Genomic DNA, 13,183 nt, shown 5'->3' on the forward strand with positions numbered 1-13,183 from the left:
CCAGTGTTTTTCTGGTGTTTACTGCATAAACACCAATTTCTTCTAAAAAAAAATCACTAGTGTTTTATCAGAGTTAATTGATTAAAATAAAAAATCAGAAGCCCTGTATACATTGTACAGCATCTAAGATGATGGAGCCACAACCTGACTATGTCCTCTAGGTGATACAACAATATTAACAGTATCATTTAATAACGGTGGCTAAAATAATTCTTTTTTCAATTTAAAATTATTTTATTTACACTATTTTTATTTAAATCAAATAAGTTTATTTTTAAAAAATAAACCTGTTTAAAATTCATATAAAATATGATAACATATGTCAAGGTATAAACTTGCTATATATTCTATAGATTAGAAGAGACCACAAGAGTCATCTAGTCTAATCCCTACCAAGACACAGGATTTGTTGTGTCTAAACCATCCACGACAGTCTCCTTTTGAAAGCCTCCAGCAAAGGCGTTTCCACAACCTCTGGAGGCAGTGTATTCCATTGTCCTACTGTTCTTACAGTTAGAAAGTTTTTCCTGAGAATTAATCTAAATCTGCTATGCTGTAGTTTAAACCCATTGCTTCTTGCCTTGCTCTCTGCAGCAAGAGAGCGCAACTTTTCTCGTTTTTATGACAGCCTTTCAAGTATTTGAAAGCCGCTGTTATGCCCCCTCAATCTCCTCTTTTCCAAACTAAACATACCCAATTCCTTCAGCCTTTGCTCGTATAGCTTGCATTCCATCCCTTTGATCATCTTTGTTGCTCCCCTCTGGATCGTTTCCAGTTTCTTCACATCCTTTCTATACATTAGTGACCATAATTGGACACAGTACTCTGGCTAAGGCTAGTGCCAAGTACAGCAGTATTATCACCTCCCGTGACTTGCATGCTATGCCTCTCGTTAATGCAACCTAAAATTGCCTTTGCTTTTTTTTTGCAACAGCATCACATTGCTGACTCATGTTGAAGTTGTAATCCGCCACAACTCCAAGAGTTGCAGTTATTTACTCCTTCTCATAACTAAGGTTACATTTTAGTCATGTTTCCCTCAGCAGTGCAGTTGCCAAACCAGTTATACTCCATTCTATATTTGTGCATTTGTTTTTCCTTCTCTAAGTGTACCACCTTACATTTGTCTTTGTTGAATTTCATTTTGTGGCTATAGCCCAGTTCTCCAATTTATCAGCATCCCTCTGAATTTTAGCTCCATCCTCCAAAGTGTTGGCAACCCTCCCCTGCAGCTTTGTGTTATCTGCAAATTTGAACAGTATGTTCTCTATTCTTACATCTAGGTCATTAATAAAAATGTTAAACAACACCGGATCCAGAACTGATCCCCATTTGAGGCCTCCTTCCATTAATAGTTACTCTGTTTGTGGTTGTTTAACCAATTATGTATCCATTTAATGGTAGTTTGCGAAACCTGCATTTCTCCAGCTTACTTATTAGAATGTCATGAGAGACTGTCGAAAGCCTTGATGAAGTCCAGTATATTATGTCCACTGCATTCCTCCTATCCACCAAACCAGTTACTCTGTCAAAGAAGGAAATCAAGCTGGTCTGGCACGATTTGTTCATGGTAAATCCATGCTGGCTGCTAGAGATTATCCTTCATTCTCCAGGTATTTGCAAAATAAATGTTTTATACATTGCTCTAGTAGCTTCCCAGGTATCGAAGTCAGGCTGTCAGGTCTATATTGTCCTGGCGCCTCCTTTTCCCCATTTTAAAGATGGGCACTATGTTAGCCCTTCTCCAGTCTTCTGGGACTTCTCCTTAAGTCAGGTCAACTATAACCACTGCAGTCCACACTATGCTTGGTCGGTGGTACATGTCCTCACCAAGAGCGCTTGCACCGACAGCCCTCAGACCCATGCAGCAACAGGCAATGTAAGCAATGCAGTGTCTACTTAGACAATGCATCGACCTAATTACCTCAGCTTAAGCACTACACCTCTCATGGGGCTGGATGTCAGAATAGTGGGCAACTTACATCAGTGGGAGGGATATTTTAGTGTAGATGCTTACAGAGTTAGGTCAATGTAAGCTGCCTTATGTCCACCTAACTCTGTAGTGTAGACCAGACTTAAGTCCACAGCAGACTACTGCTGCACAGATTCACACCCCAGCTTGCTGTGAACTAAAGTTGGTGTAGAGAAACACACAGGCAACACATCTCGAAGAACATCAATTACTATAAGGTAAGTAACCTCTTTTTCTTCATTGAGTGATTATCTATGACTTCCACTCTTAGAGATTGAAAAGCAGTTTAAAGATGGAGATGGGTATTGAAGTCTTACATAAAGACAGATCTAAGTATTATTCTACCAAAGGCTGTATCTTTTCAAGTTGCCTGTCCAATTACATAAGGTTTTCTGAAAGTATGAACAGAAGCTCATGTGGCTGCCTTACAAATTTCTAGAATGGAGGCATTACTAAAGGAAGTTACAGAAGCATCTTGGGCCCTTGTACAATGGGTTCTAATTACTAATGGGGGATTAGCATATAGCATATAGCACGATTTAATGTCTTGAAATTCAATTTGAAAGCTTCTGAGAATAAATCTGTTTACCTTTAATGCTCTTGGCATATGACACAGTACATTTGGAAGAATGCCTAAAAGATTTAGTTCAATTTAGATAAAAGGCTAAAACTCTAGATATATCTAAAGAATGCAGAGTCCTTTTCATTCTACTGGCATGAGGTTTTGGACAAAATATTGTTAAGTAATTGACTGGTTAACATTACACTGGTCTTAGGTAGGAGACTCAGATAAGGCCTTAATGAAACCTTATCCATATGAAAAATTATATAGGGAGAACCTGACATCAAAGTATTAAATTTACCCATGCTACATACAGAAGTAATCACTACTAAAAATACTGTTTTCACAGACTGAAGACTTAACAGACAGGTAGTTAAAAGCCCAAATGAGGTTTTCATTAACCTAGCCAATACAATAGTCAGATCCCATGGAGCACGTGGATCCTTTATAGGTAGAAATACTTTAGCCAGATGCTTAAGAAATCGTTTAGTAATAGGATGAGAAAATATATTATAACCATAATCTTAGGATGTTATGCAGATACCGGTGCTAGATGCACTTTAATGGAAATCATTGACAGTCTAGAGAATTTTAAGGATAGAAGGTAATCTAAAATGAAAGTAACATCGTCTGAAAAGGGGAAATACTATGGTCCCAGGACCAACCATCTAATCTTTTCCATTTAGATCTATAAGTAGCTCTGGTGGGAAGTTTTTTATTATCATCATCTATTAAAACTGCTTAAGAAAAGGTTTTTAGTCTTATTCAAGCAGCTAGAATCCAGGCTGTCAAATGTAGGGATGCCAAGAGGAAGATTTGTCCCTTTTCTGTGATATGAAGTCAGCAATCAGAGGAAGGGTGATCAGTGAATGTATCAACAACCTGATCAGGTCTGGAAACCAATATAGCCTGGGCCATGCTGGTGCAATGAGATTTATGGAAGTTGAGTCTTGACTGAGTTTCACTGCAGAAGTTCTTGGAATCAACTGAACTGGAGGGTAAGCCTAATGAAAGCCTAGGGACCGTGAATGCATCAGCTATAGAGCCTGGACTGATCCCTGCCTTTGAGCAATACCTCTGACACTTTTTGTTGACGTTTGTGGCAAACCAATGCACATGAGATCATTTCCATTTCTGCAATATTAAACAAGCCACAGTTCTCTTAAAAGTCTATTCATGATCTGATGGAAACTTTCTGCTTAGTTTAGGTCTGTACGAATATTTAGAAGACCTAGCAGATGAGCTGCTTTCAGAGACACTTTATATTGTATACACCACTTTCAAAGAATTTGCACTTTTTGACATAAGGGTGTTAATCTTGCCTCTCCTTGGTTTTTTTTTTTTTAATGTAAAATATGGCAGAGGAATTGTCTGTCATGACTTGAATAACTCTGGCCTGGATTAGATAAAGAAAGAATATATGAGCCATGTGAATTGCTCCATGTTCCAACATATTTATATGTAGAAAAGCCTCAGACCATAATGCTTAAGACCATAATGGCTTAATCATATTGGACACATCAGGTTGTCTCTCAAAGAAAGAAGACTGCAGTGGTTGAAAGGGTTGATGTGACCGAGGGACCCCTTCGTGCCAACTGGCAGAGAGCACCAGCGGTGCATAGGGTTTTACAGGAAACCCCCTGTCAGATATCTGCATAATAGGTCACCAAAGGGTTGCATCTGAGATCTCTCCTGAGAACCAGTAGCTCACTGGTTGTCATAATCATTGCAAAACATAGGTACAGATAATATTTAAGGAGTTATGTATCCATACTGAAAATTATGTTCTTAAGGTCTTGGAGTTAAGGCAGGTTACCAGGAGGTAACTGATTCCTATCTCCCTGTTCAGCCATTTGTGTATTGTATGCCTTACAAGCTATACCTAATTTGCATACTGAGTCAGATACAATTTAAAAGATTGTGAAATCTACAAGAGAGGAAATCTACAGGAAGAAACCAATAATTGGGGTGTCCTGATTATGAATAAAGACAAAGGATTGAGGTGGTTTGACTTGGGGTGCAATGAGAGAGAGACAATTCTTCATCTAGGAGGCAAACTGACAGCATGTTGGCTCATGAAAGTTGGATCACAGCCAGGCTGACTCAAAAGCCCTGCATGGATTTTGGGTGAGGAATACTCTAGACTGCAGGTTATGATTTTACTATATATGTAACCATTTGTTTCCAGTACTTCTAGTTGCTACTAGTTGAACATCTATACTTTGTTAAATAAACTTAGACATGTTTACAATGAAATCTAGTATAATTGCTCCGTATTAAGCAATGCTTGATGAGAGCTAGAGTCAGTATAAATAGCAGCATAGCTGTGGTAGCACCAGGAGTGGCAAAGGAGGCATGGGTTAGTCATGCTGAACACATACCCACTGGTTTCAGGTGGGTATGTACTCCGCACAACTCAGCCATGTCTCCACTGTCACTACCTGTGCTACCGTGGCTACACTTCTATTTATACTCATACAAGCTGTCATCAAGCAAGCACAAGCATGTATACACAAATAGGGGAATATCATCCTTTGATTGCCAAATAGGTTACGTCTACACTACAAGCAATCAGGCTAAATGGGCAAATGAATGACAGACACAGGGATGGATTTAAGTGGCAGGCCTCAAATTTACCACCACATGGGAGAGATCACTATATGACCATCACCACTCTCACATACCTGGCATTTAACTGGGTTCAGAGTGGGGTTAACAGATCCCATCATATAATCAAGACCTCGTAATAGACCTTCCATGAGACGTGGGAGGAGGGGGAAGAGAGTATCAAGGCAGGAACTGCAGTTCACAAATATTTCAGGTACCCCCTTTTCCTAGAGGAACACAGTCCACCTACAAAATCCCAGCTTTCATTTACCCCTGGGAGCTGGCCCTTATAGTTTTGGTCCTCACTGAACACCAGCCACAAATTGCAATGAGCTAAATAAACAGTCTTACCTTTCCTAATCGTAAACTATCAAAGCTATTTCCTTTCAACCCAACCGTGCTCCCATGACTTTGTGAGAAAGTCAAAAAATATCAGCAGAACTGGGCCAATTTGGCCCAATGGACCAAACAGGCAGTGAATCAGACCGCAGCTTCCTGAAGAACACAGCTCTTGTTCTACAACTAAGGGGAATGAGGAAGGGACTGCTGAAAATACCAAGAGGCCTTTGAAAACCCCATGATGAGTTTAAATAGATCAGGATAAGGTGAAGGGGCGCATGAGAGCCAAACAGCCCAGCCAATAGGAGGTGGAGGACATCAGGAGGAGAAGGGGCCTGGCTGCTGCTTCACCAAGCATGCAATCTCACCTCCACTTCACTTCCACATGCTGTCTCATTGAGGCAGTCCAATCGACCACACCTCCCATTGAGATGGGGATGAAACATTGCTATATTATTTAAAAGACCTGTTTTAAAATTGATCTTAACTCAAAACAATTAACAGATTTATTTATGAATTTTCATTTAGCAACCAAAAAGTAGTGCTGTAATTTTGTGGAGAATATGTTGCATTTTACATACACAACAAAAAGATTGAATCCCTGCTTTAACACAAAAAACATGTTTAACTGTGGTGCCACAATTGGCACTTCATTAACATCACGCCAACTGATACGAGGCATGAAAGACAATCTTGTTATTAAGAAACAGGTTTCAGAGTACAAAGATCTGAGTTCCTGTACCTGCCACACACATCGCAACATGACTAAAGGCATGTAATTTAATTTCTCTTTGCCTCCGTTTTCCACCTCTCAACTGGGGATATTTAATCTTTAAAATTTATTAAAAACATTTCAGTCTGAACACAGTACAAGAACTCCAGATATACAACACAAGTCAACTAATTTTTATTATGAGACGTGTGTGGTAACTTGGCTGAATTAGACTCAAGATTTTCTGTTACTCAGCTATAATGTTTAGATTGAATTTTAGCTATTTCAGGAAAAAACTATATTATAAAATTAATGTCCCACAGGTAAAAAAGATAATTTCCAATCCATTGTGTTATCCAGGGTCTGTATATATTATAGTACATTAAAATATTTTCTATAATCTGAAAACACATTGAAGTTTGTGAATTTCATATTAATATCTCTACAAAATAGTCTCAACATAAGAGCTTATATGCTAATGAAGATAAGAAATAAATCTAACCCCAGAGACCTGATTTCTGTTAAAATATAGAACTAAAAAAGGAATAATTCGAGTATAAACCCAATTCTTGATTTTTTTCTTTTTAAAAAATAAAAAAAAAAACATTTTAAGGAAATAAACGTGCCTGTTATTTATACAATTCTATTTTTTAACCAAATAGGAATGTACAAATGAATTATGGTTCTATGCATGCACTTAACAGGATAGAAAACAGTAACTAAAGAAAAGGAAAGAAAATTCTCTTACATCGTTTGTGTTAACATGCCACGCCATATCACCATAGGATACCAGTTGACCATTAACGTAACACCGAATTTCACTGTTTCTCCAACGATTGTAGATGTGCACAATGCTGATCATGTACCACTAAAAATAATTTGAAAAGATATTAATGTTATACAGCATTATTATTAAATGCTAACAATCAATATATCATGTTTGACTCTAATCCTGTAAAGTAATGTAGGAGTAGGAATCCTTGCATCCCCAAAGAGTCATTTTAAATCAGTAAGACTTCACATGGGCTTAAGTACTTGCCCACTGGGATCTCTTTGCAGAATCAGGTCCAAAAATTCAACATATAATCACTAGATAGATGTGTTTTTTTTAAAGTACAATTAACTAACTTTTGTTCTGCACATAAAACATGAACAAGGAGGTTCAGATAAAGAAAATTAAGTTTTAAACTTAGCTATAATAGCCTTTTATTTTATAAGATCTGCACGTCTAAAGACCATTTAATAATAAAGCATATCATGTTGAATATTGTATTAAAACATATTCTGTTTGAATTGGCCCCACCCAGCAGGTGATCCGGATTACTCTGTGTGACTACCCTGTTCTCAGAATTACTAACCACTTGGCCAATATGTGTGTAGTCATCTACTAATTTTTTTATCAGAAGTGATTTTATCTTCCAGATCACCGAAGAAAATATTGAATAGCACTGTAACTAGAACCAATCTCTGTGGAGCATTACTGGAAACAGCCCACCATTCAATGATAATTATCCATTAACAATTATTTTTTTATATCTGTCAGCCTAAAGGAGGAACAACTACAGAAGTTACTCAGCAACTCATACCTGAGTGTCCATGGTAAACAAGTTTTAGTATACACATTTAAAAATCATCTAAATCTGTCCTTCAGAATAAACATAAAACCAGACATCTGGAATAGAATTTAAAGCTTCAACTCAACTCATCACCTAGTCAACTTTTTTGTTTGCTTATTTGTTTTAACAATGCAGATACAGATAACAGTCAATTGGTTAGAGTTGGCCTGTCTTGAAAGTAACATTCCATGTTTTGGGAAGTATTACATGTCTTTTCCAGATTGACCTAGATTAAAAATGTATTCACTAAATAGGTAAGCATTCACTAGAAGAGAGATCAAGCAGTTGTGTGATACCAAAGGTCAATCCATACTGAAGTAGTTATTGGGTTTTTTTGGTAAAATTACTGCTTATTTTGCAAACGTTGGCTTTAACTTCACCTAGTGTGGGGTGCCTACAAATGGTTCAGCACTAGCTGTGAAGGAAGGGTTTTTTTTTACCCTTTATCAGGTCACTTCATACACAGTATTAGTGCCAGGATACTGGTGTTTCCGGAACAAATCTTCCACTACTGTATTAAATGACCCCATCTTATTTAGAACAATACTTCGAATTTCTATCAAGTGCCATTGATTGAGCTTACGGGTGCTAACTATCAAGATTACTTGTCTTCGCTGATAGCTCTTGTTCAGGGATAATCCTCCACACTACCTTTTATGAGTAAAATGGTATGCTAGAGGAACGTTTAAGCACTGTATCCCTTAGATCCACATGAAAATAAGTGGGGCCCAAATTCGCAGTCCATTTTGATCAATTTCACATTTTCAGACGTTTACATCTGAAATTTCAGTGTTGTAACCCTGGGAGTCCTGACCCAAAAGGGGTTCATGGGGGGGTCACAAAACTAATGTAAGGAGGTTGGGGGATTACCACCCTCACTTTTGTACTGCCTTCAGAGCTGCAGAGCTTCCTGAATCTGGGGGAGATTTCCAGAGGTGAAGGTGGGTCTGATCTCCCCTGTGCTGCTGGGAGCCTTCAGAGCTTGTAGCAGCCACAGAGCTTCCTGCAGCCAGGGAGGTACCCAGAGGTGGGTCTGATTTCCCCCCAAGAGCAGCCGTGCAGGAGAAGAGGAAGTCCCATCCCTCCCCAGCCTAGCAGATAGCAGCTGGAGCCCAGTGAAACAAAGGAGACCCTGGCTGACACCCCCAGCACTGCCCCTCCCCCACCCCTCCAACAGCTAGATTTCACAGGGGAGGTCTCATTTCACTGTCTGTGACATGTTTTTCATGGCCATGAATTCGGTAAGAACCTAAAAATAAGATCTGTATCCCATGAGATTTAGCCTGGCTAGCAAAAGGCTTCAGAATGAATAAAAACTTGTCAAGGGCAGAATGACTATTGTTAGTACAGCAGAACCTCAGAGTCACAGACACCTCAGGAATGGAGGTTGTCCGTAACCCCGAAATGTCCACAACTCCGAACGAGACATTATGGACTTCAGCCACTGGGGAGAGGCGGTTGGGGCTGCAACCGCACGTGGGGGTCAGGGCTCAGGGCTTTTGATCTGGGGTGGGGTGGGGGTGCGGGGCTCAGGGCTTCAGCTACGGGAGGGAGCACTTGGTTGAAACCAGTGTTCCCGTCATAGCTAAAGCCCCGAGCTCCCCACGGGGCTGAGAAGCTGGGAACAGCAGAGCCACAGGGCTGAATCCCCAAGCGCCAGCGCTCCCTCCAGATCTAAAGCCCTGCGCCCTGGTGCTCCCAAGAGTCAGAAGCCCTGACACCCCCTCACCTCTTCACCCTAAGGCTGCAGTCCTAACCCTCCCTTCCCCCCAGCTGAAGCCCTGAGCCCCAGGGTTAAATCTCCAAGGCAGTAAAGTATTTGCATGCATGTGTGTGGGTGTGGATGTGCGTGCATCTCCACTGCTACCCGATTACTTCTGGTTCAGAGGGTGTCCAGTTGACCGGTAAGTCCAGAACTCTGGTGGTCATATATTTGAGGTTTGCCTGTATCTAAGGGCATATCTTCATTGAAGAGTTAACTCTAGTTATCTACACTTGAGCTAACTCCTCTTGAATTAGCTTAGTTAAAGTGAGAATGGTCACACTGCAAAGCACTCAAGCTGCACACTATTGGATTAGCAGCACAAAGTAGTTGTATCCCCACTTCACAACTAGCCTAAGCATCAATAGCACTTGAACTTCAACCAACACCTTCTGACAGGCCAGCTAGCTCAAGGTTAAAGCAGCACCTTAACCAGAGGTTTTGATGTGCGGACAGGAATCAGGTTAGAGGCAACATTTATGTTATACCTCAGGCTAGCACTGTAATGAAGACAAACCCTAAACTGAAAGGTTCCTTAAATGTTCCTATTCTTGAGGATATGACCATCCAAGATTCTCTCTGCTGATGTAGACATGCAGTTTTTTCTAATTCCAGCCAACTCAAAGTTTACTTCCTTTCTAGTAAAAACTTGAAAAACTATTTTATGATACTTGCTCAATATGGAGAAACATGGTCATTTTTTTTAGATCCACCCTTAAAAAGTGACCTAGAATGATAAAGCTGAAAATATTAGTAGAAAGCTAATGAAGAAAATTTTATTACTGGACAGACTTCAGAACAATTACATTATGTACCCATGCAATATGGGCTTTTCTAGGTTGACCCGATTTCATGGTTTTCAGTGGATCTTCACACCAACTGCTAACCTTTTGATTTACAGAATATCCAGTGGATGACTTTCCCCTGAGTGAGTCAGTGTCTCAACTCTAAAGATAACCTTTTAATATCCTACATAAGTAATTCCAATGTGTCTGGTCTAATTGCATCTCTAAGCCTCTGCCAAATTTCCTTACGATCATTTAAATTAGGGTCTTTTTCAGACTTGGCCACAGACCAATAACTACAGTAAATATCTACAATCCAGAAAAAGTATTCTAATTTAATCCATTTATAAGATGCTTATATGGCATCCAAGTGCCAGAATAGTATACATACTATGAAGTAAATGATTTGAGTATAGTTAATTTTAAAAGTCCAGAAGCTAGTTGATAATATTGACATTAAAAAAATACACTGAGAAAAAATTGTTCCCCATGCAGCCTCCCCTTTTATATCCATTTGAACTCAACAAGTGGCTTTTATTAAGTCCTACTTTCTCTAAGTCAATGGGGGAGGAGGGCGGAAGCTTCATGGGTGAAGTGTGACCTGTCTCCCCACATCCCTATCCCCTTTGTTGTAGTTAAACATCCTTTCCCAAATAGGAGATTTAGATAGAATTCTTTCTCAAACTATAAAACAATGCTTAACTGACTGAAGGGTTACTCTTCATTAAAAGTCTCACCTCTGCCTCCATGTCCACATAACTACAAACTGTAATGAATGATGATCACTAATTGTTTGCAAGATGTTCATAATAATGAATTTCTGGTCATACAAAAACAAATAAAATAATTTTAAGATGTCATAAGTTTCTGAATGTGTTTCAAGGAGGACTTGCAGAAGTTGTCTAATTTGAATGTGCCTAACACGTGTCTAATTTACCTATATCTTAAAGTCTTGTTTGAGTGGTGAAAGTTTTGTCTAAGCTTTTTTCTTGATGCTTCTAAGTACACCTCTACCCCGATATAACGCGACCCGATATAACACAAATTCGGATATAATGCGGTAAAGCAGCGCTCCGGGGGGGCGGGGCTGCACGCTCCGACAGATCAAAGCAAGTTTGATATAACGCGGTTTCACCTATAACGCGGTAAGATTTTTTTGCTCCCAAGGACAGCGTTATATCAGGGTAGAAGTGTATGAAAAAATTCAGTCCTAGGTTTCTCACGCTCCATAAGCTAGCCCTCATGGATACAGTCTAAAATTTCACAGGCAGCAGTTTCCATATTGTTCTTTACGCTTTTTAGTTCTTGAAGTAAACAAAAAACAACCCAAAAAAAGGAATAAACATGAAAAAAAACTTGCCCCCTTCAGGCTGCAGAGAAAAGTTTGGATTATTTCACATTTATCTTAATGAGTTAAGTAGTACAGGCTTTTCAATAAAATATAAATGTGCAGGCCTGATCAATTGTGATCATTAAACATCCAATGGCACTGTATATAAGAGATGGGATAATAAATGCTACGCATCCTGGCCAATTTTCAACTTGGATAATAACCTTCGTCATAGCTTAATTCCCCCCTACAGTTGAAACTAGAAAGTTTCTTTCTTTTTAATATAAAATCATCATTCACTTTCTGTTCTAAATTGTAATGTTGCTGTGCACTGTTAAATTCTTTCCTCCCTCGTACATGGATGCCTGTAAGTGGTAGGTGTCCTGATTCTTGAACATATAGTTTGTATGTCACAACTGAATTCTTTTGAATGAAAAAGGATTATTTGGAAATGAAGAAATATTAAGTTTAAAATCAATTACATGCTGTATGCCCTGTTTACACTTGCCAACTGAAGTGTTTGATATATAATCCTAAAATTGATGGAATTTTAGTAATCCTATTTACGGGCCACCTTTAACCATTTTTCTCATACATCTATTGGAAGCACTAATATTCCACTAGAGCAGCAAATGTAGACATATAATAAATTAAATAGATCAAGTACCACAGAGCAGCCATTGTGGATTCTAGAGTGAGTGGTGATAACTCCTGCTATGGAAAAGATTGTGCAACTGTATGTATTAAAATCACTTGAGTTTATAAAAAAAAATTGCAAACAAGTTTTCCATTCTCTCTCTTGCTCTGCTCAAAGGTGATTTTGTTAATTAAAAAAAAAAAAGTTTAAGCAAAATGTATTCAGTGGATATTCATTTTGGCAAGGAAAGAAAAAAAAAACACTCCAAACAAAATTCTAACCACAGGCTGATTTTGTTGTTTTTTTCCCCCCCTCTTTACAACAAAAATAAGTCCTCAGTGAGGATTAGTGCAATTTATTTCCTTGCATGAGAGAGAAAGATTTTAAATAAGTTATATTTAAAGTGAAAACTAAGCACACATCAGTGGACATCTGTTAACATTTAGCAGACTAATTAGAATTGCCCCTCTGTGACTTCACACCAGTTATTGTTTCAACATAGCTTTGTAGACCCACTCAGAGACTCCTACTCTACCTGAGCAGAGTTCTGCAGGGTTGGGGAATATTGTTAGGACAATCTGCGTGAGGGAAATTGAAAATGTCTGAAACAGAGTGCAAAATGTTTTGACCACGCTACCTTAAAATCAGGAACAGGATAAAATTACAAACGCATAATAAAAAAATCAAAACCAGTAAACCCTGTAATTCGGCGAGTGTCCCCAAAAATTTTATTGCATTCTATTATAGCTTCAAAACAAAGCTTTCATTTAAAATATACGTTCTAACTTTTTCTGTTGTGAAGATACAGCCATCACACTAAGACTATGGGCTCACAAGGAACCACCACAATTTGCAGAAAAA

The 13,183-nt window shown here is 38.8% G+C and overlaps 1 protein-coding gene across 14 annotated transcripts in view; it reads right to left on the reverse strand.

Annotated features, from left to right (window-relative positions):
* NBEA (neurobeachin) overlaps positions 1-13,183 on the reverse strand; it is an 834,265-nt gene that overhangs the window by 631,331 nt on the left and 189,751 nt on the right. For all 14 annotated transcript variants that reach the window (XM_034758618.1, XM_034758629.1, XM_034758620.1 and 11 more), the window contains exon 7: positions 6,941-7,060. In XM_034758618.1, coding sequence (XP_034614509.1) covers positions 6,941-7,060 — 120 coding nt within the window. The remainder of the gene's footprint in view (positions 1-6,940; positions 7,061-13,183) is intronic.

The sequence above is a fragment of the Trachemys scripta genome, chromosome 1, assembly GCF_013100865.1.
Source record: "Trachemys scripta elegans isolate TJP31775 chromosome 1, CAS_Tse_1.0, whole genome shotgun sequence".
In the NCBI taxonomy this organism is placed as follows: domain Eukaryota; kingdom Metazoa; phylum Chordata; order Testudines; family Emydidae; genus Trachemys; species Trachemys scripta.